A 25,285-nucleotide genomic window follows, 5' to 3' on the forward strand; every position below is an offset into this window, starting at 1 on the left:
TGACCTAAATCTCTTCACTTTGAAGGAACGAAGGCTGATGTGCTTGTTCCCACTGTCCAGGACGGATGATGTTCTGCAATACGTGCTCATCCGTGCGAGTGTGTGTTAGATAAAAGACTCATAAACGTGTGTTAGATAAAAGAACGCCACTGAAGCGGCGGCATCACACATGGCTACGCGGCTCCGGACCCCAGGCCTGGGAGTGCAGCATGTGCTGCTTTCTGCTGTTGCTCACAGATTAACTCAACAGTTAGGGCAGCCGATTGCCCAGTCAGTTCACCGCTCTGGATTTCTCTGGATTTTCTGGGAATTAAACTGGTTTCTGGGGTGAAAATGAAGCCAGAAGGCCCCGTGCCTCCCCAGGACCAGCGCTATAAAAGCCCTGTCGTACAGGTCACCTGTAAGTTTAGATACATTCAATCCAGGAAACCGATGGTTTGAACTGTTTTTATAGAGCTCTTCATCTGAAGAATTGTCCTGGAGTTGGTTACCTTTGACTGGGTGCACAGGGTGGACAGGGGAGTAAGTGTAATATATGTGTTTGGTGGCTGGGCCTTCCCAGGGCGGCTGTGTTACTGCCTGTTCTGAGCATGCTCTCCAGGGAGGAAGCAGATGTGAACTTCTGCTGCAGTTTCAGGCGCTAGAGCTCCTCCAGGACTTTCCCTTCCGTCGTAATTTACATGTTTGCGCTCGTTTCTGAAGGAAGGAAGAGGGAAGAAAAACAAGAGCAAGTGAAAAACGGTCCAACCTGCAGCCCGTTGAAATGTCTGAGGTACCGATATCCTTTTCCAAAGGTGGCAGTCTTAAATTTCGCCAAACAGATGTGCTGTCCACCTGCAGCTAGATAGCCCTGGGTCACATTTCCTCGGCCATCATAATATATGTTTCTAGAGATGTTTCTGATTAGTCTTCTGTAGGGCAGTTATAAGAGAGCTTTTAGTATCTAGTCTTGATCAATCAAGCCATTACGTTGCTGAGAAATAAAATTTAAAAAATAACAGTCTAAGACTTTTACCCATTCTTATTGGCCAATTTGCTTTAGATAGTTCCAGTTGGTTGGTTGATGCTGGTCTAAACTGTACCGAGTGCCCTGATTACCTACAGGCTAGATATCTAACACTGTATCAAGCCTGGTCTTGTGGTACTTCTCTGTGTTTTGCTCCATCCGTTCTTCATTCACTTTTAACCAGATGCCCAGTCCCTGCTGGGACATTGTTTTTTTGGGGCACGGGAAGTGTTAGGTTTCTACCTCTCATTTTTTTTTTGGCAAAAACGCTCCATCTTAGTCTCATCCCATCAGAAACCCTTTCCCCGCTCTTGGCTGGGTCGCTATCAGGCTTTGCGGGAAGCTCCGCTTGTCCTCTGAGACGGACGTCTCTTTCTCTCCTTTCTCTCCGCCCTCCCGCCCAGGCCGGAGTAACGCAGAGCTCCTGACGCGGCTGATTGGGGCGCTCCTGCTCTGCGCCTCTCGCTGTGATTGTTCGCCTCTCCGTGGCTCGAGCGTCCCTCTCGCTCGGAGGCTGAAATCGGAGGGACGTCCTTTTCTAGGCCCTGCCTGAATGAACCGATGCAGCTTCCACTTCCTGTTTATTGATCCAGCAGTGCTCACTGGGATAGTCAAACACTTCAATGTTATTTTGTACCCATTTTCCAAATGTATGCGTTTGTATTACTTTATCTTTACCTTCCATAGAAGGCTCTTTAGTCTTCATTTTCACATCTCTCCAACAGATTCATAGCCTGACCAGTGGTCCTTGAACAGTGTGGGTTTTTATCAAGAAAATTACTTTAATGGTTCACAGGTAGAGGCCAGTGTTAAGGTAGTCATTTTCACTTTAGGACGATTTTTTTCATCTGTGTAAAACTGGAACTTCCAGAGCACTGGGGTTGAATATTTATGCAAACACCATATTTCATTTTTTCTTTTATTTTCATTATATATTCACTAATGTAAAACCAATGTCACCACAGCATGATTCATTTTGAGTTTCGGTGATTTTAGATAAAATACCAAACAGAACAAAGTTTCAGTTTATGAACTGTAATTCAGTAAAATGTGAGAATTGCTCCAGGGTCTGAATACTTTTGCAAGGCACTGTTGTGGGAATTTTTATTTTAGTTTTTTTACTTTCATAAAATGAGGACATTGTGCAAAGTTATAACCAAGTATTTAATACTTTTCTTCAGTTTCACTACAGGCATGAGGGAGAGGCTTTTTTGAAACTGAAGAACATTTTTTTTTCTCCACCAAAGTTTCCAACCAGATGCAACCAGGTCGTATTACCATGGAAATTGCATTAGTGGTGGGAGAAACAAAGTGCTTTTGATACTGTCGCTGAGATGCCTTGGCTAATGGAAATCTCTTGTGTAAGCATTGTCTCGATGTCGACTCGATGACGGTTGGGCTGGATGACGGTTGGGCTGGATCTGGATGACCATTGGGCTGGATGACGGTTGGGCTGGATGGCGGTTGGGCTGGATCTGGATGACCATTGGGCTTGATGGCTGTTCAGCTCAAAGGCCGTTGAGCTGGATGACGGTTGGGCTGGATGACCGTTGGGCTCGTTCGGCTCTGGCTCGGTCACCCAACAGTTCTCCCCAAGAGAAGGCTGGTGGACAGGGTGGCAGATCACTGTGTGATGCCAGACATCTGTGAGGAAGTGTTAAAATTTCTGTCCTTTATAGGTGGTCAAAGAAACCAACAATTTCCTTAATTTATTTATATGTTTGTTTATTTATTTATTTACTTACTTACCTAACCTTATCTTACAATACCTTACCTAACCCAAACTTACTTACTTACCTAACCTAACCTAACCTTACCTTACTTTACCTTACATAACCTTACCTTACCTTACCATAACCCAAACTTATTTACTTTTACTGGGCTCTCTGCTACCATTTTTTCCAAGGAGTCACACAAGCTCCTGCGTTGAAAAATTAAGGAGCACAATAGTGCATCCAAATTAGTAGATGTGTTGTAAAATTATTCCAGTTATCACACATCACCCCACACAATGTTTAGGAGCAAATGCTCCTAAAATGGGAGCACTGTAGAGCCGTTTCCAGTATTTGTGTATGTAGCATATTTAAGACAGTGCTTCTCAGTGTTAGTGCCAAGGGCTTATTGTTTATGGTGTCTGTCATTAAAACCCTCGCTTAATTAGCGTGTGCTAATTAAATACTGCTCTCTGCTGAAAGCTTCTGTGTTTTCTGAGGGAAAATATGGGTTATTAATGCTGAAGTTGTGCTGTTGAAAGTAAAGCGCGTTTTCTGGAAGACCTTTTGTTGATGGGCGCCTTAAGTGTCTCTAGATTAGTGTCTGACTGTCTCGTCTGAGATTGTTTTGTTGTGTAATTAATGAACTGTCACGGGCCCCAGAGCAATTAATTAATTGAACAAAAGGAAACAATCTGATGAAATCAGCCAATTAACACAGAATTAACTGTTTGAAATTTACCCTTAGAGGCCAAAGAAAAAGAGCTTGATTAGGTAGCTAAGGAGGAGTAATGTAAGGCTGAGGTTACCTGCATTCATACCGGGATATTAAGCTTTCCCAAAAAGTAACCGTGCTTCCAAGTAACCAGGTGCCTCCTTTCACGTTTAACAGCCATTCTAAAACTGTATCTGATTGGAGCACAATTTGGTGTTCTTAATTTTAATATCGTCAGCATCTTGTACTGCTTGATAACGAATCCCCAAAGGGTACCGTGAATCATATCGTTGAAAATATACAGCGATGATTTCCTGATTAAGCTCTGTTCTTAGGTAAGATTACGCACTTATGTGTCCCGAATATCCTGTTCATCATGGTAATGAACCCTGAAGTGTCAGATAGCAGCGAGGAAACAGTATCCTCTCTGAGTGTTCATCAAGTTTTGGGAAATTTCACGGCAGACTGGATTCCTAAATAACTCCTCATGCTGAGGTGAATAAAATGAACAGTGGAGGCCAAAACCTTTGCATCTCACCCTGATCAGTCTGTGTAAATAAAACAAAAACAAGAGAAGAAGAAAAGTGGCTGTTATACCCCAATGGCGTGTGGCCATTGATCTTTGACCGATTGGATTTAAAGGCAGAAAGTATATTTCTGAGAAGGCTCTAAATCTGACTTCACCAGACTGTGTGCGTCCTGATTAAAGCTGACTGTGGAGATTTATCCACGGTGGCTTAGTTTCAGACTATTATAACCCACACAGATTTCTCCTGCTTTTGGGCGGTATTATCCACAAAGTCAGGGCGCACACAACATTTGCTTGTGTTGCAGTATTAGGTTTATATGGCCACAGGGGACCACCTTTTTCTGTATATTTACCCAACCTGGCAATAATGCCCCCCTACAGGGATAAACTGTAAAAATATGGTGTAATATAACATATAGAAAAGCACGCATTTGCATTCCCAGTCTTGCCCGGGGTCCACAGTAGCGTGTGCTGCTAAACATTTTCCAGCTTTCTCCGGATGTTTGGACTATCGCTGTGATCTTTCTGAAATCACTGTACCGTGGAAAAATCAAAACATGTAATTGCAAATTGTTTTTTTGAGGTTGGTCATGCAAATTTAACTGAGTAATCGTGCTAGTCTCACATTTATATTTGCATTTATGTAGCTAATCGCCCAGTGGAGCGTTCCGAAAACAAAGTTGTCATGAGCATGAAGCTTTCTGTGCACCGTTTCCCGAACACGTGTTCCGGATGTTTCTCTCTTGTGTGTTCTCTCACCTCAGACAGCAGACCTCAGATAAGACGGCTCCTTTTGTGGAAAATGTTCTTAAAAATAATCTGGTTATATGTGACTCATAGGTAGCACAGGCTTTGGTGAATCAGTGGGCATGCTTAATGAACCTATTGTGTGTTTTTTTCTCTCCTTGTAAAATAATTCTTAATTTGACACAAGTCTGAGAGAGAGAGAGAGAGAGAGAAAGAGAGAGAGCATTATAACCGATCAGGTCTAACCAGTACATGCTGCTTTATAACAATGTAATATTGTATGGACCATGAACAAAGTTTCCATATCAAAACACTGTCTCTCTCTGAAAAGCCATAATCTAAAAAGTAGATACCCAACAGTGCGTATCAGTTTCAGGCTTTTCAATAGACTATACGTGCTGTACAAACTTGTTCATATGATGATGAACCACATTTGATCTTTTTTATAGTTTCTAGTATATTGAACTACATGGGGAAAGTTTGTCTCAATTACAATACAATTTTACAGTTTAATTTGCATTCATAAACTAATGTCTCAATGCCATGAACAAAGGAGACACTTGTGTTCTCTTTCTAAGTCCTGAAATGTAAGACCGATACAGTTTTAACAAGGACCAGCTGTTGGGGAAGACAAGCGTGTGATTGATGACTTCCCTGGTATAACGGTCAAATCTCAGTTAAGACGGTAATATTTTATTTTCCTTTACTTTTATTGGTTTGAGAAAAGGGTTTTTTATTGGTCTGAGCAATTGATTTGTGACAGGAACAAAACAGTGTCCTGGTTGTAGGTTTTTAAAGTTGCCTAAACCAGTCGCACCGGGTATAGAGTAAGAACCACGACTTCTCTTCTTCTGGGGCTAGCTGCTGTCCCTTTATTCTTTGTGTATTTTTTATTCTGTCGCTTGTTGGAGCAACTCGATTGATAATGTGTTGTGTAGCACCAGATAGCACCGGAATGTGCGTGTTCATAATTAAGGAACAGGGATGTACGTGTAATTGGATCCGGCCTGCTGAGAGACCAGGGACCGAATGAGAAATCTGGATTGAGTCATTTTCAAGGTGCCAATCTGAGGAGGCTTTGTTCCAGTCTGAGTATTTATCTCCCCTGACGAATCTTTCCCATAGCAACAGGAGGCCATAACCATACGGTCCGTTATGAAATACGTGAGAGATTGTTTCCCAGTGTTTACCCAAATTGGAACATAAATTGCGGAAAATTGTGTTATATCAACATTTTCAAAAAGCTTCGCTGCTCGGTCTTTGTTTATATTGTAATGTTTTTTTTTTGTTATCCTGGTCTGAATACCCTGTCCTCTCCTCTTCCTGTTATTGCTTAACGTTCCAAGAAATGTTACGTTATTTATCGATTGTGGCCATTTTGCCATATGCGTTTTCTTCAGCAAAACCGTTAAACTGGAAAACTGTCTATTTGATTGTGTCAGCGTTTCCACCAGTTTTTCTTTTTGGCATTTTTGTGGCGAGCCACCATTGGCCCTGCATGGTGTCTGCTCCCAGCCGTGACAAAATCTTACAGTAGTGATGTATTGAATCTGGAAGATGAATGGGTGGAGTATTGGAACAGCATAGAAGTGTCATCATGTTCATAAACAGTTCTCGGAAAAAGAAACGATACAGTTTCCGCAGCATAAAAGCAATTCAGGTCTCTGGAATCACTGGTTTGCCAGTGATTAGTACAAATGAACACAAACAACAAATTATTACGAAAGCAACCAATTATAAGTATAGACAGATACAGAAGACATTAGTGCCTCTTCCGTTTGCCTGGTCAGGGACCTCAATAAAACTCCTGTCAGCTGTAATTTAAAGAGAGATAGCTAAGACTAGACCTTGAGTAGCTGCCCAGTTATTCACATTGTAATGTAGCTACCTGGTTAAATATATTTTCCCATTTCAGCCACTTAATGTTTTAAAATTCAAGAAATTGAAATCCTGTTTGTGTTTGTCAATAACAGCAACAGCGCAGATTGCGAGTGCTTATCCACTTATCCCTGCTTATACTTATTCTTCTGGTTTTCTATAGCGATGGCTAATAACATGGCTTACCCAGCTAATCATGGTAACACACAAACATGTAGCATTTCACTAACTTGGCAGAACTGCCATCTCACTCTTCAGAAGCATGGGTATCATCTTTAGGGGGAAACAGTGTCTTCCCCTGTGTAAATGGACCTCTTTTTTCAAGAAGCCATCTTTTGTTTTGAGTGGGTTGGCTGTCTATGTAGCTTTCACAAGCGTGACAAAGCTTCTGATGGGAGGGCATCATTTATTATATAAATGTTGGCTTATTATTGTTGGAAACAGTGTTCGTAATTTTTTTTAAAACAAGGCTTACCTCTTACCCATTCTGTAATGCAGTTACATGACAGGATTTTTTGAGTACCGGAGCACCTGAGGTGAAGTACCATGATCGAAAAATCCATCAAAGAATCTCTCTCTTTTTCTCTCACTCTCACTTTCTCTTGCTCTCTCTCCCTTTCTCTCTCTCTCTCTCAGACACACACACACAGTGAAATTGTATCGTTGTCTTTCTAAACAATAATGTCAAATACAAATGTGCAAGAAAGCCCTGAGCTCTGTGGGCCCGTTTACTCAAAAATAATGTCCTCGCTGAAGTGATGCAGCAGGTGTTTCGGGGGTTTTGGGGGGGTGATTTCATCGCCTCAGCCTCATCCTGGATTTTCGGGGAATCAGGAGAAAAGCCTGTAGCTGTTGACTGCTGAAGCTGGCCTGAGTGCTTTGGCTGAGCCAATGAGAGCGCTCTGTCTGTCGCCCAAAATAAGTGGCCTTTTCATTCCCGAGGCAGTGCTGCACTACAGCACTGAGGAGGGGGGGGGGGCTCACTTTTTGTGGAAAGAGACCCCCCTCCCTAGCCTCCTGAGGGACAGCAGGGCTGGAGCAGGAGAGTACAGCTCTTCATACGTAAGGTGTCTGCAACACGATCACATGACCCAACACATCCCTCGTGCTCTCACTCCGCCTGTAGGCTTTGCATGTAGGGGGTGACACAGAGTTGGGTCAGGTGACGCCAGCTCAGCGAACAGCGGAATAGAGAATTTAGCCGCGGAGGTTTCAGAGTGAAACGGGGGGGGGGGGGGGGGAGGAGTGGCTTGGTGTTCCCAGTCTCATTGTTTGATAGTGGTGCTTCCAGCCAGGTAGTCTGCTGTCTGAGTCTCTGCTCCAATCAGCTGCGTCATCCAAACACCTGTGCAGCTCACCTGATGTACACTGGATCCACATCGGAGGACTTGGGCGCAGGCGTGCGGCCTCCTTAATGGACTTAATTGCCTGACGTGTCTGATTGTGGGTAACCAAACTGTAGAGCAGTTCTATAATGGAAAGGTTTCTTAGAGAGCACATAAGAGGAAATCATAAGAGATCTATTTGATCTTTATATTTGGTCATATTTAATGAAAACCACTGAACTGTCTATATTTATCTTCCTGTGATGCCTGGAGTTAGCTGTAGCTCCAACCATCACTGAAGCTCAAATTTGCTACAAATGGATCTTTTAGTAAGCCAATGATCCCAAGCATACCTCAAAATCAACCAGGAAAAATAAAAGATGATGCTTTTCGCACTTCCCTGATCTCAAACATGCAGTGCATGCAAGAGCACCTGTGAATATATCTAATGTGGAGTTCTGCAAGCAAGGGTGGGAGTTTGAAATATTATTCCAGCATTAAAATATGCAGAATGATATCGTGTTTAATGTTGTACCGCGTAGACCTCGGGTCAGCTTCTGTTCACTTAGAGATTCATTGTAATAGACACTTTGACCAGGGGTTCACACAACTGTATATGCAAACATATGGTGGCCTGGACCTAAGAGATAGCAGCATAGCTAATGTTGTCAATGAAATCTCCATTCAGTTCCCAAATCACAGCAATAAAATTGTAATACAGAATTGTAATTATAATCATTATTAAGCAACATAATAACATGTTATAATTTTGTCATACACAATTACAGTGAAACTGCAAATAACTGTAATTAATTAGTGAATATAATGACAGCTAAGACAGCCGTGGCAACCATAGTAATTGTTTCTTTGAAAAGTAATCGTCTCCCTAACACACTAATAATTGGCACAAGGACTACAGACAACAGCAAAGACCCGAGCGTCTTGCTAGAATAAATACAGGATAGCGGCTACTAGCAGGACAACGCACAGCCTCCTCCCCGCAGAAGAGAGGAGCAATGAGGTGACGGATTACTGGATGCACTAAAATGGAGGGCCTGTGATCATACTGTCTGAATGATGTAACTACAGAAAATAAGTGTATTTTGGAATGTTACGATGCTGTGTAAAAAAAAAATGCATTCTCCTTAATATAAAATAAAAGATAACCACATTTACTGTGGAAATTTACACCAAAAGGGCGCTCAGAGCCACAAGCTTCCCAGCAGCAGTCAATGCAGCGCTTAAAACGTCCCAGGAGGTCATCAAGCACAGCTGCCAGACCAGCGTTGGAGGGAATCTGACGTTTGTGCTGTGAGAAAACAAGACTCAAGGACATTATGTGATCAGATGCACCGCGTATTTATGCCTCTGAGCTATTTATTTATACGGTTTGGATGTAATTGGTAGGGCCAACTAAACACATTCCCTGGGGTGCAAGTATTTGAGTTCAAGGTCTTAAGGACTTTCTACACAAAACTTAAGAATTATTCCCGGACTACAATCGCATACCAAAAGCTAATCATTAGTTATATTTCAGATATTATTTTTTTATTTATAGCACTTACAGTACATTCACACAATACATAGAATATAGGCTCTGCTTGACTTGTAATGCACAACTAACAGGTGGACAAGCCAAACGTTGCTGTGCATTAGCTGGACATTTAAATATTTTTGTGATACACAAGGTAACGATAATGTAGGTAGCTCTTTACCTACTCTAAATATAGTGTTCTAGAAGAATGAGATGCGATTACATTTTCTACTAGTTTAATTTATCTGTGCTCGTTATCACTGTAAATTGAAATAGCAAATGAAGACCTTCAGCAGGAGTGTCTATTGAGTGTGAGGCACAGGCGGTAGAGTAAATCCTTTGGGAAGCAGACAATGCTGATGAAAACAGTGGCATTGGAATTGAAATTTGTTGTGGTCTGCGTTAGCCAAGATGCAAATAAGTCCTGGCAGCGTCACAGTCACCAGATACACCAGCACATATTCTCATTATTCATAACCGTGCAGAATGCAGAAACAGTGAGCCTATGAAAGCGTGAGCTGTGCTGTGTCTGTTTGGTGCTCTATCGTGGCCAGCTTTTCTTCCCTATTCAGTGATAAATCTGCCATGCATTTATGCGCCTATTAAGATCAATATCCCTGTTATTCGGAATACATTTTTGGTGTGTCATTGCCATCTGTTTCATGATCTGAATTATCTGATTTCTGGATAATATAATAGATTAAATGCATTATGAACATCAGCTGTGTTCAGTGCGCGGAGGCAGTCGTTCAGTCTCGTGATAAACCCGCCACTCCGCCACATGCTTCTCTCTCTCACGGCTTTTCCCCATCGTGTGTCACCTGAGGTAAACCGCCATTTCTCCCGGATGATGGTTTATCCACTTCGCTTCGTCCATTTTGAAGTGATATTCTGTTTGGCCTTCAGATGCTGATTACGGTTTGCAGTTGTTTTGACTACATTCCAGCCAGCTCTTAGCCCATTCTGCTGCAGTTTTGATATGCTGTTTGCGCAGCCTGAGTATTGACTCCAGATGCTCCGTCCGATACGGCGTCTGGAAAACTTCATTAACTTTTCTGGCCGAGGCTTCCTGCAATCTCATTGGTGCCAGCAGATTTTTGATAATAGATCTGGTTGGCCGGAGCCAATTTTAATTTCGCACATCTAACCCAGAGGCTCTGTGCCAAACTAACCCCCAACCCCCAGCCCCCTAGCCCCCCGACCCTCCCCACCCCAAAACCCACCCACCTTCCCTGACGTACACTGTTATTCCTCACTTGGCATAACTGACAGTGCTGGATGATAATAGCCTTGCGTTTCTGTAATTCTGAGAATCAGAATATTGTTGATTTCTGAACATGTCTTCAGGTGTGCTGCTGCAGAGGTTGTAATTGTGTGCTTTCACACCAATGTAATGCCTTTGTTTGAAAACTGTTGTTTCTAACTGGCATATTCCTGTCTGCCTGACATTAGTTCATGGGAAATCAGCTGCATATGCTGGTTAAAATGAGATACTGTAGATAAAGGTCATACCAGTGGGTGGCTTTCCGTTGTGATTGGATCACAGACGTGTTTGTGTTCAATGAAAAATGGGGAGAAAAGTTCATATAATAATTTAGCGGCCAATGGTTCAAGTCTGATTTGATTAAATGGTTAGCTGACATTCTTAATTCCTAGATAGCTTAGTATTCTCACTTGCTTTTCAGGCGAAAATGCATTTTATATTAGCTAGCAGAAGTGACAGGTGTGCTAATTGCGTGACAGGTGTAGTTAGTGGGGACATCAGTCTTTGGACTTTCCATTTGGTGTTCGGCCTACGTTCGGCTGAGCTTCTTCAGCAGTGGCGCTAGTCGTTGGTTTATTAACGGAGGATTTCCCTAAAAAGGGGTGGCCTTACACCACATCAGAAATAATGAGAAGTTCAGGCTGCATAGGCTGGAGTTATAAGCCTGACAATTGAGGCTATTGCCACTTCAATCCATCGCGTAGGCTTAGCACCTAGAGCCAGCTCCACCGCTTCAGTAAGTAGCAGGTATAATGCTAAATGATGATTAAGTCTGTCGGGTTTATCCCCACATTGATGGAAGGCGGTATGATGATGTTTGAAGTGTTCCGCCTCTGGCCTTGCTTCCAGCAGAAAGGGGAAATCTGCGCGGCGTTCCCTGTAAGACACCTCCTCCATTCCCTCACACACTCGGAATAATTTACACTCATCCCTTATTAACCCCGGATTAAACCCGCTGTAATTAAACCCGCGGAATAGCTCCGTTTTGTTAAGACAAAGGTGCGAGGCGTCAGCTGCGGTCGTGGAATTAGCTTCTGCTTGAGCACCTCTGAATCTTCCAAGCAGCGTTTGATGCCATTTGCATAGTGTGTTAACAGTATTAGGCTGCTACTTTAAGATACTCTGCGTGCTCATCCCTGTGATAGGCTCATATGGATTTAGAGCACTTTGGCCTTTCAATTTTCAGCTTGATTACCCCCCCCCTGCATCTCCTGTCCCCATCGCCTGAAAGCTCTGAGAGTTTATAAGTGCAGTCCTCCTGCCCCCCCTCCCACCCCCCCACCCCCGCCCCCCAACCTATATACACACAGACACACCTATATACACACACACGCACGCACATGTACACATACGCACACGCACACACAAGCACACACACACGCACACATATGTTCACACACTCACATACACACACGCACGCACACACATATGTTCACACACACACACACACACACACACACCCGCACACACGCACACACGCACATGCACACACACACACATGCACACATATGTTCACACACACACACACACACACACACACATTCACACTAATCAGGTTCAAGGCACTTATGGTGCTATGTAGAGGGATCAGTCTGTCCACTTGCACTCTCAGAATCTCCCTCTGGTGCTTCAGCATGTCTCTGAGCTCTCAGGGCTGTCTCTGCTCAAAGAGCACTATGAAAGTGCTGCTCAAATCATATAAAATTGCAGGGGTTAAACATTTTAACCTCCTTGCTCTGTATTTTAGTTCTGTGAATGATCTCTGTTATTTTCATCCACATCCTGTGCAATTTCCCCTGATCATTACAGATCTGTGCTGTTTTGTCAATTACAGTCATCCTCTGTAACTTTAGGCCCGGGTGAATCAACTTCTTAATAACTTTAATCAATATCCTTCTTGTCCTCTGGCAGTAGTGTCTGTTTTTCTGCAAAATATTCCTTATAAGAGTGTCACTTTATCATGGTTATACTGGCACTAAAATTAGTGCAGTGAATTTTACTAGGTGGGACATTTTATGATCTTCTCTAAACAATAACAAGCTGATTTATTATTGTTTTTACTTGAGTGGTCTCTTTTGGGGGGTGGGGGGGGCGGGGTGGGGGGGGGTGGGATGGGTGGTTCTAAAGCGTTTTACAGCAGCAATACAGCTTAAAGTCATCACTTTCTCCGTGTATACTTCACACAGGACACCAGGAATGAGTAAATAAGTATCCGACAGCTGTTTGTCTCCTTTCCAGTACTTATCAGGCTTGGGTGGGCTGATGGGCTTCAGACAGGGTTTGATAAAGGTTTTATTTATTTATTGATTTGTTTATTTATTTAATGCCATGATCAGAGACTTTTAAAAGGCTGGATGTTGATGATCGTGGTGGTATTTCTTTGACCCATTACTAGGGGTAGACAGTATAATAAATATTGTTGTAACAATGAAAGTGGCATTATAATAATAGTACTACTGTATGACAATAGCTAACATGATTGAGATATAATAATAATAATAATAATAATAATATTAATATTAATAATAATAATAATAATAATAATAATAATAATATATTGGACAGGGTGGGAGCAGGGTTGCCAGGTATGTTGCCTCTCAGATGGTAAGCATCCATACAAGCAGCCCTAGGCAACCACCTGTATCGCCTATTCCTGAACCCTATCCTGTCTGTGTGGGCAACCTTACAAAATATAATGTAAACAAATCCTTTTTGGACTTAAAAAATAAAGCTTGTTCTTGTCATCTTGGTAGCTACACGATGTTGCAATTGTACTTCCTGTGGTTTTAAGCCAAGAAGTGTCAACAAACAACAGGCATGCATGAGAAATCACACACACAAGCATTAGTAATGAGAACTGAGAAAAATGGTGAAACACAAAGTAAACATAAAGATACCATTAAAAATTCCCAAGACTTTAAGCACAAAAGCCGAATTGACACGGTCTCTGAAAGCTTCAATTACTGTAAACTTAATTTAATATGTGTCAATATCCCCAAAGTCCCAACTCATTATACTAAGGACCTTCCCGACTCATTATACAGACGACTAACAAAAACTCAGACACGGCTGACAAATTTGAATGGAAAGCGTTTTAAGAGCTATAGATTTAATCAAGATATAGATGTATTCCATTCCAATGCCAATTTACTGGAGTGCAGCAGCTCAAATGAGTGGACCGGTATCATATTTCATGAAATTCTATTTCAAAAAAGGCACAAGGCAATCAAAAAGCCTGCTGAAAATCGCCCACATGTCGTAATGTTCTTGACCTGGTTTTTATATTGTCCCATCCAATACCAGTTCTGTCCGGTCCGTCTGACTCTTAATTACTTGGAAGCCTTCATCTCAAGGAGCAGTACCAGGCATTATGACGTGCTGGGGTCTTCTGGGTAATACGGGGGCTGTGGAGAGGAGGAGGAGGAGGAGGAGGAGGAATGTGTAAGCATGGGTCCAGGTGCAGTAAGCGGGCTGCTGGACCTTCTGTTAGATTAGGGCAATTACCCTGACAACAGGGACAGGGAGCCTTTTAGAATAATGGCTGCCATTTATCCTCAGTGACTGGCTCTAATATTGGGCCTCGCCTCTGATGGGCACAATAACCTAAAGTGTCCCTGGCCTTCCCTCTCAAAATGGTGGATTGCACCGGGGGGGTGGGGGGAAGGTCACATGACCCAACTGATAAAGTTAAGCAGGTGCAGTTTGTAATTCTGGGTTGGTCCTGGAGTCTGTTGTGAATATTGTTCTACGGAGATGCATTTGTACATTTTTTCCTCACATCGTACAGTCCAGTATAGAAGAGAAGGAATCACAGATTAAGTGATTATGCTACTGCTGGTCTACATAATTGTACAAACGCTTCAAGTCAATGTTTTGTCTTTGCTAATCGCTATTCCCATAGTCAAAACCTAGTTCATTCTACTTAAGTTGTCAGCAATGCAATTATACATAATTAGCATTCATGCATAATGTTTTCAGACAGTAGGTTAATTTGAAATGTATTTCAAATCTGCTCACTTGAGGAAATGGTTTTTATTTGAGGAAATTTGATTTTTTTTCCCTAAAAACTTGAAAAGAGCGGAGGTTCGCTCGGCTGCGTGCGAACGCACACCGAGCCCCGGATCATCCCTCTGTCTGTGGGCTCAGCAGCGCATCCATAAATCGGCTCCTCCACCTGTGCGCTCTGCACCTGTGAGTTATCTGTTCAGGGGCTCTGTGTATTCTCACCTGGCCAGGGAAACGCCATTCATTACTGCACAGCCCCGGAATGATGAGTGTGCCAGTTATACACTTCCCCGGCTGTAAATCCTTTCTCACAATGTGGCAACAACAATGCTGCTTTGATATTTGGGCATCGATACTATTACATCATGTAAGGTTTTGTTTATATATGCATACATAACTGCACTGCTTTTGTCATGCTATATTGTTTTAGCATTTCATAACATTCTCAATAACAATTATATCAACTGCACACAGTAGAAATGTACTTGATTGGTATTTGCCTGGAAATAGGTTTTCCACCTGTTTTTCCCTTCAGAGGGTAAAGGAAAAGCCCATATTATAAATGTGTGCATCAACTCCTTTGGTACAAGCTTTCAAAAACTTTTTTAGGGATGTTTGTGAGTCCGCGTACCTTTAAAGTTCATGTTTGTTCATTCAACAGTTCTGTTTTGCGCACATGTTTGTTCAATCATGACCGAAAGGAGAAGTGAAATTAATGTTAAATTCCTTGCCAGTTGACATGTAACTCTCCTGGGGGGTGAAATTCCAGCCGTGTAAATTTTGACCACTTTATGTGCCCCCCCGCCCACCCACCCGCCCCCCCTGCTTTCTTTCCAGCCTGTCCACATTTCTGGCTGGAGCAGCAGACCTATCACACACACACACACACACACACATATACACAGGGGCTCTGTTCCACAGAGAGGCATACATTTGAATGGGGAAGGTCCAGTCAACTCTGAATACCTTCACACACACACACACACACACACACACACTCACGCACACAGACACAGACACACACACACACACACACACACACAAACACACACCGCGACATGCACAAGCATAGTCATACTAATGTTCACAGTCTCATGTGCACACACACACACACACACAAAACCAGTCACAAAATCCATAAAGCTGTTTTCCTTAATTAATACTCTGTTTTGCTGGCATTAAAGTAAAGAGGACTCCAGAAAGGAGGGGGTCAGGGCAGTAAACTAAGTATTACCCTTAGATCTTCAGGGTCCAATGCCCTTCTGCCCTTTTGTTTTTCCTCTACATGCCTTGTTGTCATAGGTCTTCGTCCCTGCGTTACTGTCCAATGAGCTGCTTGTGAACCATCCCAGATGCAGACCCCCCCACCCCTCCCCCAAACCCCCAAACCACCGGCCCATGGCCAGATGTGTCTTGAAAAGCTATCTTATTCACTTTTGCTCCTGTCAGGCATGAACCAAACAAACAGACGCGAATGGTTTACATCACGACAAAGACATTAGCAAACCTAATAAATCCTTTAATAGAAAGGTTATGCAGTCAACTGAAGAAAGAAAGAAAGAAAGAAAAAGAAAGTACTGGCACTTGCATGGTTGAGTGTTTTGAAAGTTTCTGTGGAACTGCAGTGTAATTCCCATCCACTTGCCTGTGCAATTTTTGAGGTTGAATGAAAGCAGCGAAATCCCACAATCTGCAGTTAAAATAATACATAAGTATATTGTAGGGCACTGGTAAAATAGAATTATAAATTATGTGTCACTGGATTTCAGCCAAAGATGAGAGCCAATCAGATTCCCTGTGTTTTTAGCTAACACTGGTGGAGGGTACAGTGTATAAAGCTACAGGGCAGTCCAATCAGACGCAGGAATTCCTCGGGCCCTTTGAGTACCTGATTGGTCTAGTCTTGGCTCGGCGCGCTGAATAGAGCTGTGTGTCGTGTCAGATCTCCCCTCTCCTCCCTCGGGCTCCGAGCGCAGTCCTGATCCCCTGTGAGGAGAGCTTGATCTCTGGGGCTCTGAACAAACCCAGACCTCCAGACTGCCCCTGAGGAACGCGCCAAGAGACCCCATCAAGGGGATTCCCGCTGGAATGCAAATGACTGGCGGTCTCTGCAGATCCTCTCTGGGTTTCTGTGGATGTGATGATTGTTATAAGGTGACACTCACGTGGGGGCGTTAGCCACTGTGCCAGCACTGGTATGTTTTCACACTGCAGAGACCTGCATGTGGAAGCGTAGCCGTCCGCGTGGACATGTGGTTTTGACGATCTTCGGCGAATTCATGCCTTTTGATTTCCGCATGAGCTGAGCGTGAAGGACGGGGGGTTGGGGGGGTGCACACAGACTGTCGGGCCGCACGCTTGGTTAGGCCCGTCCGCAGGCTCTCAGAGACGGGCCTCGCTGTTGCTCTCGGCTCGTAGATCCGCTGGATGAGGGGCCGGAGCCCTTTGGAGAGAGCTCTCGCGCCACAGAGCCCTGACAGGTGATTAAGAGGACGAGGCCCTGACGTTCCTCTGAGGGCTCGGGTGCGAGAGGCTCGGGGAGCCTGGCCTTCTCCCGTCTCACCCCCCGTGCCAATCTGCCCACACCTGCCACGGTAATGAGGCCCTGCTCTCAGGAGCAGACCCAAAGGTTACAGGAGCTGGAGGAGGAGCTGGAGGAAGAGCTGGAGGAGGAGCTGGAGGAGGTGCAGGAGGAGGAGCTGGAGGAGGTGCAGGAGGAAGAGCTGGAGGAAGAGCTGGAGGAGGAGCTGGAGGAGGAGCTGGAGGAGGAGCTGAGTGGCGCTCCGATGCTCCTCTAACGATCCGTGCGGGCGATCCGGCTACACAGTCCTCCAGCCTTTCTGTCCACTCTGTCCTCCAGCCTCTCTGTCCACTCTGTCCTCCAGCCTCTCTGTCCTCGCTGTCCTCCAGCCACTCTGTCCTCGCTGTCCTCCAGCCACTCTGTCCTCCAGCCTCTCTGTCCTCTCTGTCCTCCAGCCTCTCTGTCCACTCTGTCCTCCAGCCTCTTTGTCCTCTCTGTCCTCCAGCCTCTCTGTCCGCTGAGACTTCTGAGGGACAGCGTGAGCTGCAGGACAGAATATCAGGAACACGTACGCACCCTCGTCATAAATTCCGTGACTAATTGCTTGGCAGACCTCCAGATTTACCCAGGCTCCATTTTACAATGACAGCTATAACAGCTGTGCCATTCCTAGGATTCAAACCCCATAGCTTCACGATCTAGGCTCAGTTGCCCTAACCACTACATCACGTGTCCCCACATATCTGTTTGTGTTTATTTTGAAACAAGCTGCTGCTCTAGTCTTAACAAACCCACAACAGCCACAGAATAATCAGACACCTGCAGATTTTCGTTGATAAAGATGCAGGGATTGTATTACCCCTAAATTTTGTTTTATGTTTCATTTAGAAATGGCTTTTAGCCTCCCTACAGCATGAAGCGAGTCGATATAAGTGGTTTTTATATTAAATGGTCACTTTAAAAAGCAGAACTGTTTGATGAAAAGAAGAGTACTTTATGCATACCCAGAGCTATTTATTTTTACTGTATGGTTTTATAGAGAGAGGAGGGTGCATTCTCCAGCTTTTTTTCCTGAGCCATTGAATGGATTGTAAATTTTGCACAGTGCATTACTTCATGATTTATGGTGGCCTTACTGCAGAAGATCGGGATGCCTTCGCCCATAGGAAGCAGAGGAATCACTTATGGCCTGAGACTGATCATTCTCTCCCCCCCCCCCCCCCCCCCCCAAATCGGCCCTATTTGGGAAATAAACTACTCGATGAAAGGGGGAGAAAATAAAACAATCTGGTGTGAAGCGCTGTATACGTTTAGCGAAAGGAATCCGTTCTGTCCCTCGCTCTCCGTCGGTAACGGAGGGAGGAGGAAAGGAGGGGGAAGGAGGGGAAAGGAGGGGAAAGGAGGGGAAGGAGGGGAAGGAGGGGAAAGGAGGGGAAGCTGTAACGTTTTAATCAATGGCCGCTGGGCCGGCTCTCCCAGGCTTTGGGTCCTCTTCGGCAGGCTCGGTGTGAATCGATGATTTATCGGCACCTCCACGGGACCGTTTCATTCAGGCTGTCTGTGGCTCCGGGTCCCTCGCCTGTCCCCCTACCCCCCCACCCCCCCCTCCTCCAGCGGGACGGGCCTGAGCTGTATTTATTGGCCCTTTTTTATTGGATGACAGACCTTCCAATTAAAATCAAGAAGCGTGCAACTGTATCTGCGGCTAGGACTTCATAAGCGGGGGATGCAGTGAGGGGTGGGGAGGGCGGGTTGGGGTCGGGAAGCTTTTGGGTGGAGCATCTTCTCTCTGTCATCAATCTGTTTTTGTTGGGAAACCGCCATGTGTTTTTATTTAACTACCGCTGGAAAAAAACGAGGGTTTTTTTTTTTTTCTTTTTTTGAAAATTCTTTAATATGAAAAAAGTAATTATGCACAGGGATAATAAATGTTAAATATTACTTACAATAAAATGTTTACATAAAAAAAATTTACATTCAGAAAAATTTTAATATGTACCTTGGACAAAATAAGTAATAAAAGAAGTAACACATTCTTTGTCAAGATGGTTCAACAGCTAAACAACACTTTGAACCAGTATTTTTCTATTTTTTATTAGAAAAAGATTGTGCGCACTAATAGGCCCCAGTGTTTCCTGCAGTCTCAATCCCTGGCTTTGCAAGGGGAGAAAAGTGCATTGCAGAAGCACCTCACTTCCTGATGATGTCACAATGGGGCTCATTCTTGTGACAGAGAGGTCAGACCTGGGTTCTCATGCCTAATGCTCCATGATGGCTGGGCTATGGCCCCCCAGGACCCTGCAGGTATGGAGGGGGGGGGGATTGGGGCATCATCCTGAGGAAATAATGGCTGGCTGAATGGAGCTGGATTTAATGCTGGATTTACAGTTGAAGTTGCTGGTGCAAAATTCAATGTGACCTTGTGGAAAATGACATGGGGCAGGCACAGCCACGCATAAAATTAGCAGCCAGGTCTGCCCCCCCCCCCACCCCGCCCCCCCCGCGCTCCGCGGCGGGCTGAAGGTGAGTTGCATTGAGATGCGCAGGCAGACGTCGGCTGCTGGCTGTCTCGCCCCGCCCTGATCTCTCGGACCGCTGCCCCCAACTGGCAGGTGCTGGTATGACTAGCCCACCAGGGAGGAAGCATACACTGTGATCCAAAAACCCTCTGTGTGTTTAGTCATAATATGGGGGAGGGAAGGGGTTTCATTGACTTAGTCTGTTCCCTCCTCGTTTGGTCCTCCTTTCCTGTTAGTTGTCAGCTTGACATTTCTCAGAGCCCCTAAAACAACATGCTTAATGTCAGCGGGCTTTAATAGGCGAAGATAAGAGATAAGGCTCAGAGTCAGGGGCCGCACGTGTCATTTGAGGAGACCTTTTTTTGCAGGTTTGCTGACAGCCTCCTCCCATCCCCACCCCCCTTCTCTCTCATGGGGGAACAGACTGATTTTGAAAATCAATTAAGAGCGAGCAAATTGCAGAACCAAGGAAGTGTATATTACTGCTGTGGTTATTCCTGTTATGGAAGAAACATCTGCAAAAGAAGGAAAAAAAAACATTTTGAAAACCCCAGTGCTATTCTAATCACGTAGCGTGGTTCACAGCTAATTAGGCTTGGCCAAGTAGTCACTTAGCCAAGCTGAGACTGGCAAGTACAGACCCATATCTCCCCTTTCAGCAGCATTCAAAATTAATCAAGAGCATCTCTGGCACTACATAACCTGTTTACAATCAGGACTCTTCCCCATGTCTTCCCCCGGCACTGCACCCACCCGCACCCCCCAACCTCCCAGCCCACCCCCCCAATCATCCAAGCCGCCTCTGCTTCCCCACCCCACCCCCACCCCCCAACCTCCCAGCCCACCCCCCCAATCGTCCAAGCCCCCTCTGCTTCCCCACCCCACCCCCACCCCCCAACCTCCCAGCCCACCCCCCCAAACATCCAAGCCCCCACGATCTCCCACCCCGCCCCCACCCCCCAACCTCCCAGCCCATCCCCCCAAACATCCAAGCCCCCTCTGCATACCCACCCCACCCCCACCCCCAACCTCCCAGCTCTCCCCCCCAAACATCCAAGCCCCCCCGATTTCCCACCCCACCCCCACCCCCCAACCTCCCAGCTCTCCCCCCACATCCCCACCCCACACCCCCACCCCCCAAACATCCAATTCCCCCCGCATGCCCATCCCCACCTCCCCTCTGCCCCCCCCCCCCCCCCCCCAGCTCCCCCCCCTCCCACCGTAACCATCCATACTGATGATTGGGCTGCATTGCTGCCTCCGTAATCACAAACGTTCTTCTCCTGAGGCGTAAGCTGAACCTTTTGATCATTATTTGTGAATTAATTTGTGCTTTTGTTGCTGTCACAATTATGCCCATATACTGTACGTGATGGCATTATGCTTAAAACATTTGCATACACTGCAGTCATTCTGTTTCACAAAACACACTTGACTATAGATGCATATTAATATACTTTTTACCTCTATCCCCACAAATTGGATTGCGGTTATGCTGTTGGTGCTGTCAGTCTTTCTGTGAACAGAGTAACTGAAAATGGACAGAACTGGATAACCCTTGGTGGTGAAATGATTGCCTTTGGGAACAAGGAATAAATTATTCAGTCTCAGGGCTGGAATGAAAAAAGAGCTACAGTACAGTTCGTGCCTCTGTCACCTTTAGCAGTTGTCGTATCAGCTCCAAAATCTAATCTTTTTTCTCCCACCCCCCCCCCCCCACCCCCCAAAAGGCAATCATTTCACCATTTCAATTTCATCAAAATCCTCTCCCCTCTCCCCTGATGTGTGGTGATGGCTCTGCTGCAAAATGGCCACTGTGTGTTAAGCCTGCCACCCAGTCCCTCCACCCTAAATGTACAGTGCTTTACAACTAATCTGTCTATGTGATGCAACATCTTCTTCTTCTTCTTCTTCTTCTTCTTCTTAGTAGTAGTAGTAGTAGTAGTGGTGATGAAGCTGTACTGGGAGTGCATTTATATTCCTCATTCAGGCGTTTAGCACAACCTGTTATCCTGAGCCATTTGCATAAGTGCCTGCATGCAGGATATGGGCAACGGACAGCGCTAATGCTAAGTCATCAAGGTCAGAACCTGTGCTACTGGTCAATACATCATTTCACAGCATGAGATTAGATGCCAGAGCAGGAGCGAGACGAAAACAGATAATGCAGTGGGGTGGCCTGGGAAGACCAGATAACACACTGCAGGTATGAGGACACTGGTCCTGCTGCTGCAGGTATGAGGAAACTGGTTCCGCTGCTACAGGTATGAGGACACTGGTCCTGCTGCTACAGGTATGAGGACACTGGTCCTGCTGCTACAGGTATGAGGACACTGGTCCTGCTGCTACAGGTATGAGGACACTGGTCCTGCTGCTACAGGTATGAGGACACTGGTCCTGCTGCTACAGGTATGAGGACACTGGTCCTGCTGCTGCAGGTATGAGGAAACTGGTCCTGCTTCTGCAGGTATGAGGACACTGGTCCTGCTGCAGGTATGAGGACACTGGTCCTGCTTCTGCAGGTATGAGGACACTGGTCCTGCTGCTACAGCGTAGGCCAGGACTGAGATCTGCGTTTTATTTGGGCCATCATCAGTAGCCAGTGGAGGGAGATTGCGTGCCAGGCATGTATCTGGGCTGACGCTGAGTGAGCTGGAGGGGTACCGACTGAGAGACCAGCAAGGAGAGGGCTGCAGACGACCAGTTAGCACAGCAAAGGGCCTCAATAATGAGCTGGATGCTGTATGTGGGAAGGAAAGGATGGGTTTTGCAGATGCTGTCGAGAAAGAATCAGCAGCTCCAGGTTACTGCCATGATATTTTCAGAGTTACTTAGTATTCACCTCCACGATTCCCTAGAATTGCAGCAAAGAATGGAGAGTTTCTCTGAGAAAATCAAACCCAAGGAGAGAGAGTATTAGGACCTAGCAATTACAGTATACATATGCTTTGTCAGAGACAATGACTTGTTTGGCAGAGCCATTGACTGCAACCACATAAACCCTTTCCTTGGCGTTCAGTTCAAACACATTTTTAAGTTTCGAGCTCATTACACATATATGCAAATTATCACCGCTAAGTAAGCAGCTAATGATTTTTCAGAATCTTTTAAACAGCCCTAGGTGACATTTAGAAGGTTTAGCACATATAGAGAGCACATTGCAAAGAAACTTCTATTATTTCTAAAGAACTTAGAGAGCTGATTGGTCTTTGAACTTGGCTTGGCTTCATTTATTTATTTATTTATTTATTTGCCAAAGCGGCCATTTTCAAATGCTAAGGGGAACAATAAAGAGAGCCAGATAAATAAGGGTCGCAGTTCTCCTCTGCTTTCCATGCAAAGATATTTGCCTTCAAGAAGATAAAGGGGACAATGTGATGGTTGCTAGGCTGCCAACAGTTGTGGAAAAGTAATCCATGTTTTGTTTGGGGCTTTGTCGTTATGGAGCGTTTTCTTTGGGCCCTTCCTCGCGCGGGCGTTTCTGTGTTGTCTGGCGGTTCCGGTGTACATTATACAGTACCGCGCGGGTTTGAATTGGCGGGATGTCGGCGCGCCTCAGTTGGCGGGTGTAGGGAAGGCCTCCCAGCGTCCCAGCTTCACAGCGAAACGCGAGCCCCCGCGGAGAGCTTGGCCCGAAAGCAGAGGGGGAACTCGGGGAAGGAATGTTGGGTCACGCAACCTCCACAATCAGAAGCTGTGCCTTTGGGGTATCAAGGTTTCCCAGACACTAATCCTCTTCTTTCTCCCTTTCTCGCTTTCTTTCCCCCCTCCCTCCGTCCTGCTCTCTCAGTTTCTTTCATCGCGTAGAATAGACAGATGACATGATGCGTGGACGAAAACCTTTACTTCCCCATTAAGAGTGAAATCAGCCCAAACAATAACCATGTAGGAACCATTCCCTAATTAACGACATAAAGGGGACTGAATAAATAAGCGCACCCTCACAGGAAGTTTGAAGCAACCATTTGAATGCATCAAAAAAGTGTTTGTTAGTCATTAAAAATGTCAGATTGTCGGTTTCCCTGAAAGTCTTATTTTCATACTTCTACATCAGCACACTATATATCTGTTTAAGAAAATCATTAGATGCATGGTCATACAGCTTGTAGATATAAAGCTGCTTCTATGATTAAGCTAGCAAAAGACTAGGATTTTAACAGGCATTCTACTTTTACTCACTCTGTATAAAATGAATATACGGGTGCATTTGTGCAGAGGTTTTAGGACAACCTATTTTTTTTAATACACAATATTGTTAAAATACTAATTTAAAGACCTTCACTTCAGGTCCACGGTATAATGTGCTCTTAAGCACTAATTTAACATGGCAGGATGAGTATGAATTTAAATACAGGATGGGTATGAGTTTTCATCATGCAATTTGAATGTATTATGCACTGTAATAATTTGAGTGGATGGAACACTTTTCACAGGATTTCAGCTGATAGAACCTTGAGAAATGGTGAAAAATTAAGTCATGAACTGTGTGTGCGTAAGTATGTGTGTGTGTGCATATGTGTGTGTGTGTCCATGTTCATCTATGTGTGAGTGTGTGTGTATGTGTGTGAGCGTGTGTGAGCACATGTGCGAGTGTGTGCGTGTACATGTGTATGTATATGTGTGCATGTGTGTGTGGTGTGTGAGAGGATGGTATGGTGGGTGTGGCATAGGATCACTCAGGATGAAGTATATCTGTGGACTCGGGTACGAGCAGCGCCAGTGGAACATGCTCCCATCACTCAAACCGTTCAAACCCACCATCACTTAACCCGCAGCTTTCTATGCAGTATACCCTCCTACCTGCTCACTCCAACAGCCAGCCATGCAGGGGAAGATAGCTTCATAAGCCATTACGCGTTCGTCAGCCATTACGTGTTCATCAGCCGTTACGTGTTCATCCAAGCAAAGGAGAAACAGTGTTGGCCATGCTTGCGCAAGGTTGTGTTTTCGGCGAACATCAGCTCGCTGCAGGAAAGCGTGGCGAGTGGAAACATCTGGAACAAGCCCGGTCGAATTTCTCATCATGCTAACCGCGGTGTCGGTGTCCGTCACCTGGGCAACCGAACGGAGTCATCAGACTCAATTTAGACAGCAGAAGGCAGGATCTGCAGGCGGTGTGACAAACAGGTATGCTCTAAGCAGGGGGGTGGGACAGCTATTACACGCCCCCCCCCCAACCCCCTGCGTGCCCGCCTGAGTTTCCTGCCACAATGAAGGCAAACTTAGTGAGGAGGGGAGAGGGGGGGTTTGGACTGGTGCTTCAGCTCGGCACTGATCAACAAGTTCTGTTTTTTTATCCTCCTTCCTCTGGTCACGCGGTTTCCTCGTCTCTCCCGTCCTCTCCCCAGCGCCCCCTAAGGAGCCGGTTGTGATGTGCCGCTCGAACACGTACCCGAAGGGCTTCTACTGCAGCTGGCACCTCCTGGACCCCACCTACATCCCCACAGACTTCGACGTCCACGTCAAGTAAGGCTGCTATTCTCTCTCTCTACCTCTCTCTCTATATACCTCTCTGTCTCTCTCTCTCCCC

General features: G+C 45.2%; 1 protein-coding gene across 1 annotated transcript in view; it reads left to right on the plus strand.

Moving 5' to 3' along the window:
• LOC118207133 (ciliary neurotrophic factor receptor subunit alpha-like) overlaps positions 1-25,285 on the plus strand; it is a 115,073-nt gene that overhangs the window by 54,842 nt on the left and 34,946 nt on the right. The window contains exon 3 of the mRNA XM_035380473.1: positions 25,104-25,221. Coding sequence (XP_035236364.1) covers positions 25,104-25,221 — 118 coding nt within the window. The remainder of the gene's footprint in view (positions 1-25,103; positions 25,222-25,285) is intronic.

The sequence above is a fragment of the Anguilla anguilla genome, chromosome 10 (assembly GCF_013347855.1).
Source record: "Anguilla anguilla isolate fAngAng1 chromosome 10, fAngAng1.pri, whole genome shotgun sequence".
Taxonomy (NCBI): domain Eukaryota; kingdom Metazoa; phylum Chordata; class Actinopteri; order Anguilliformes; family Anguillidae; genus Anguilla; species Anguilla anguilla.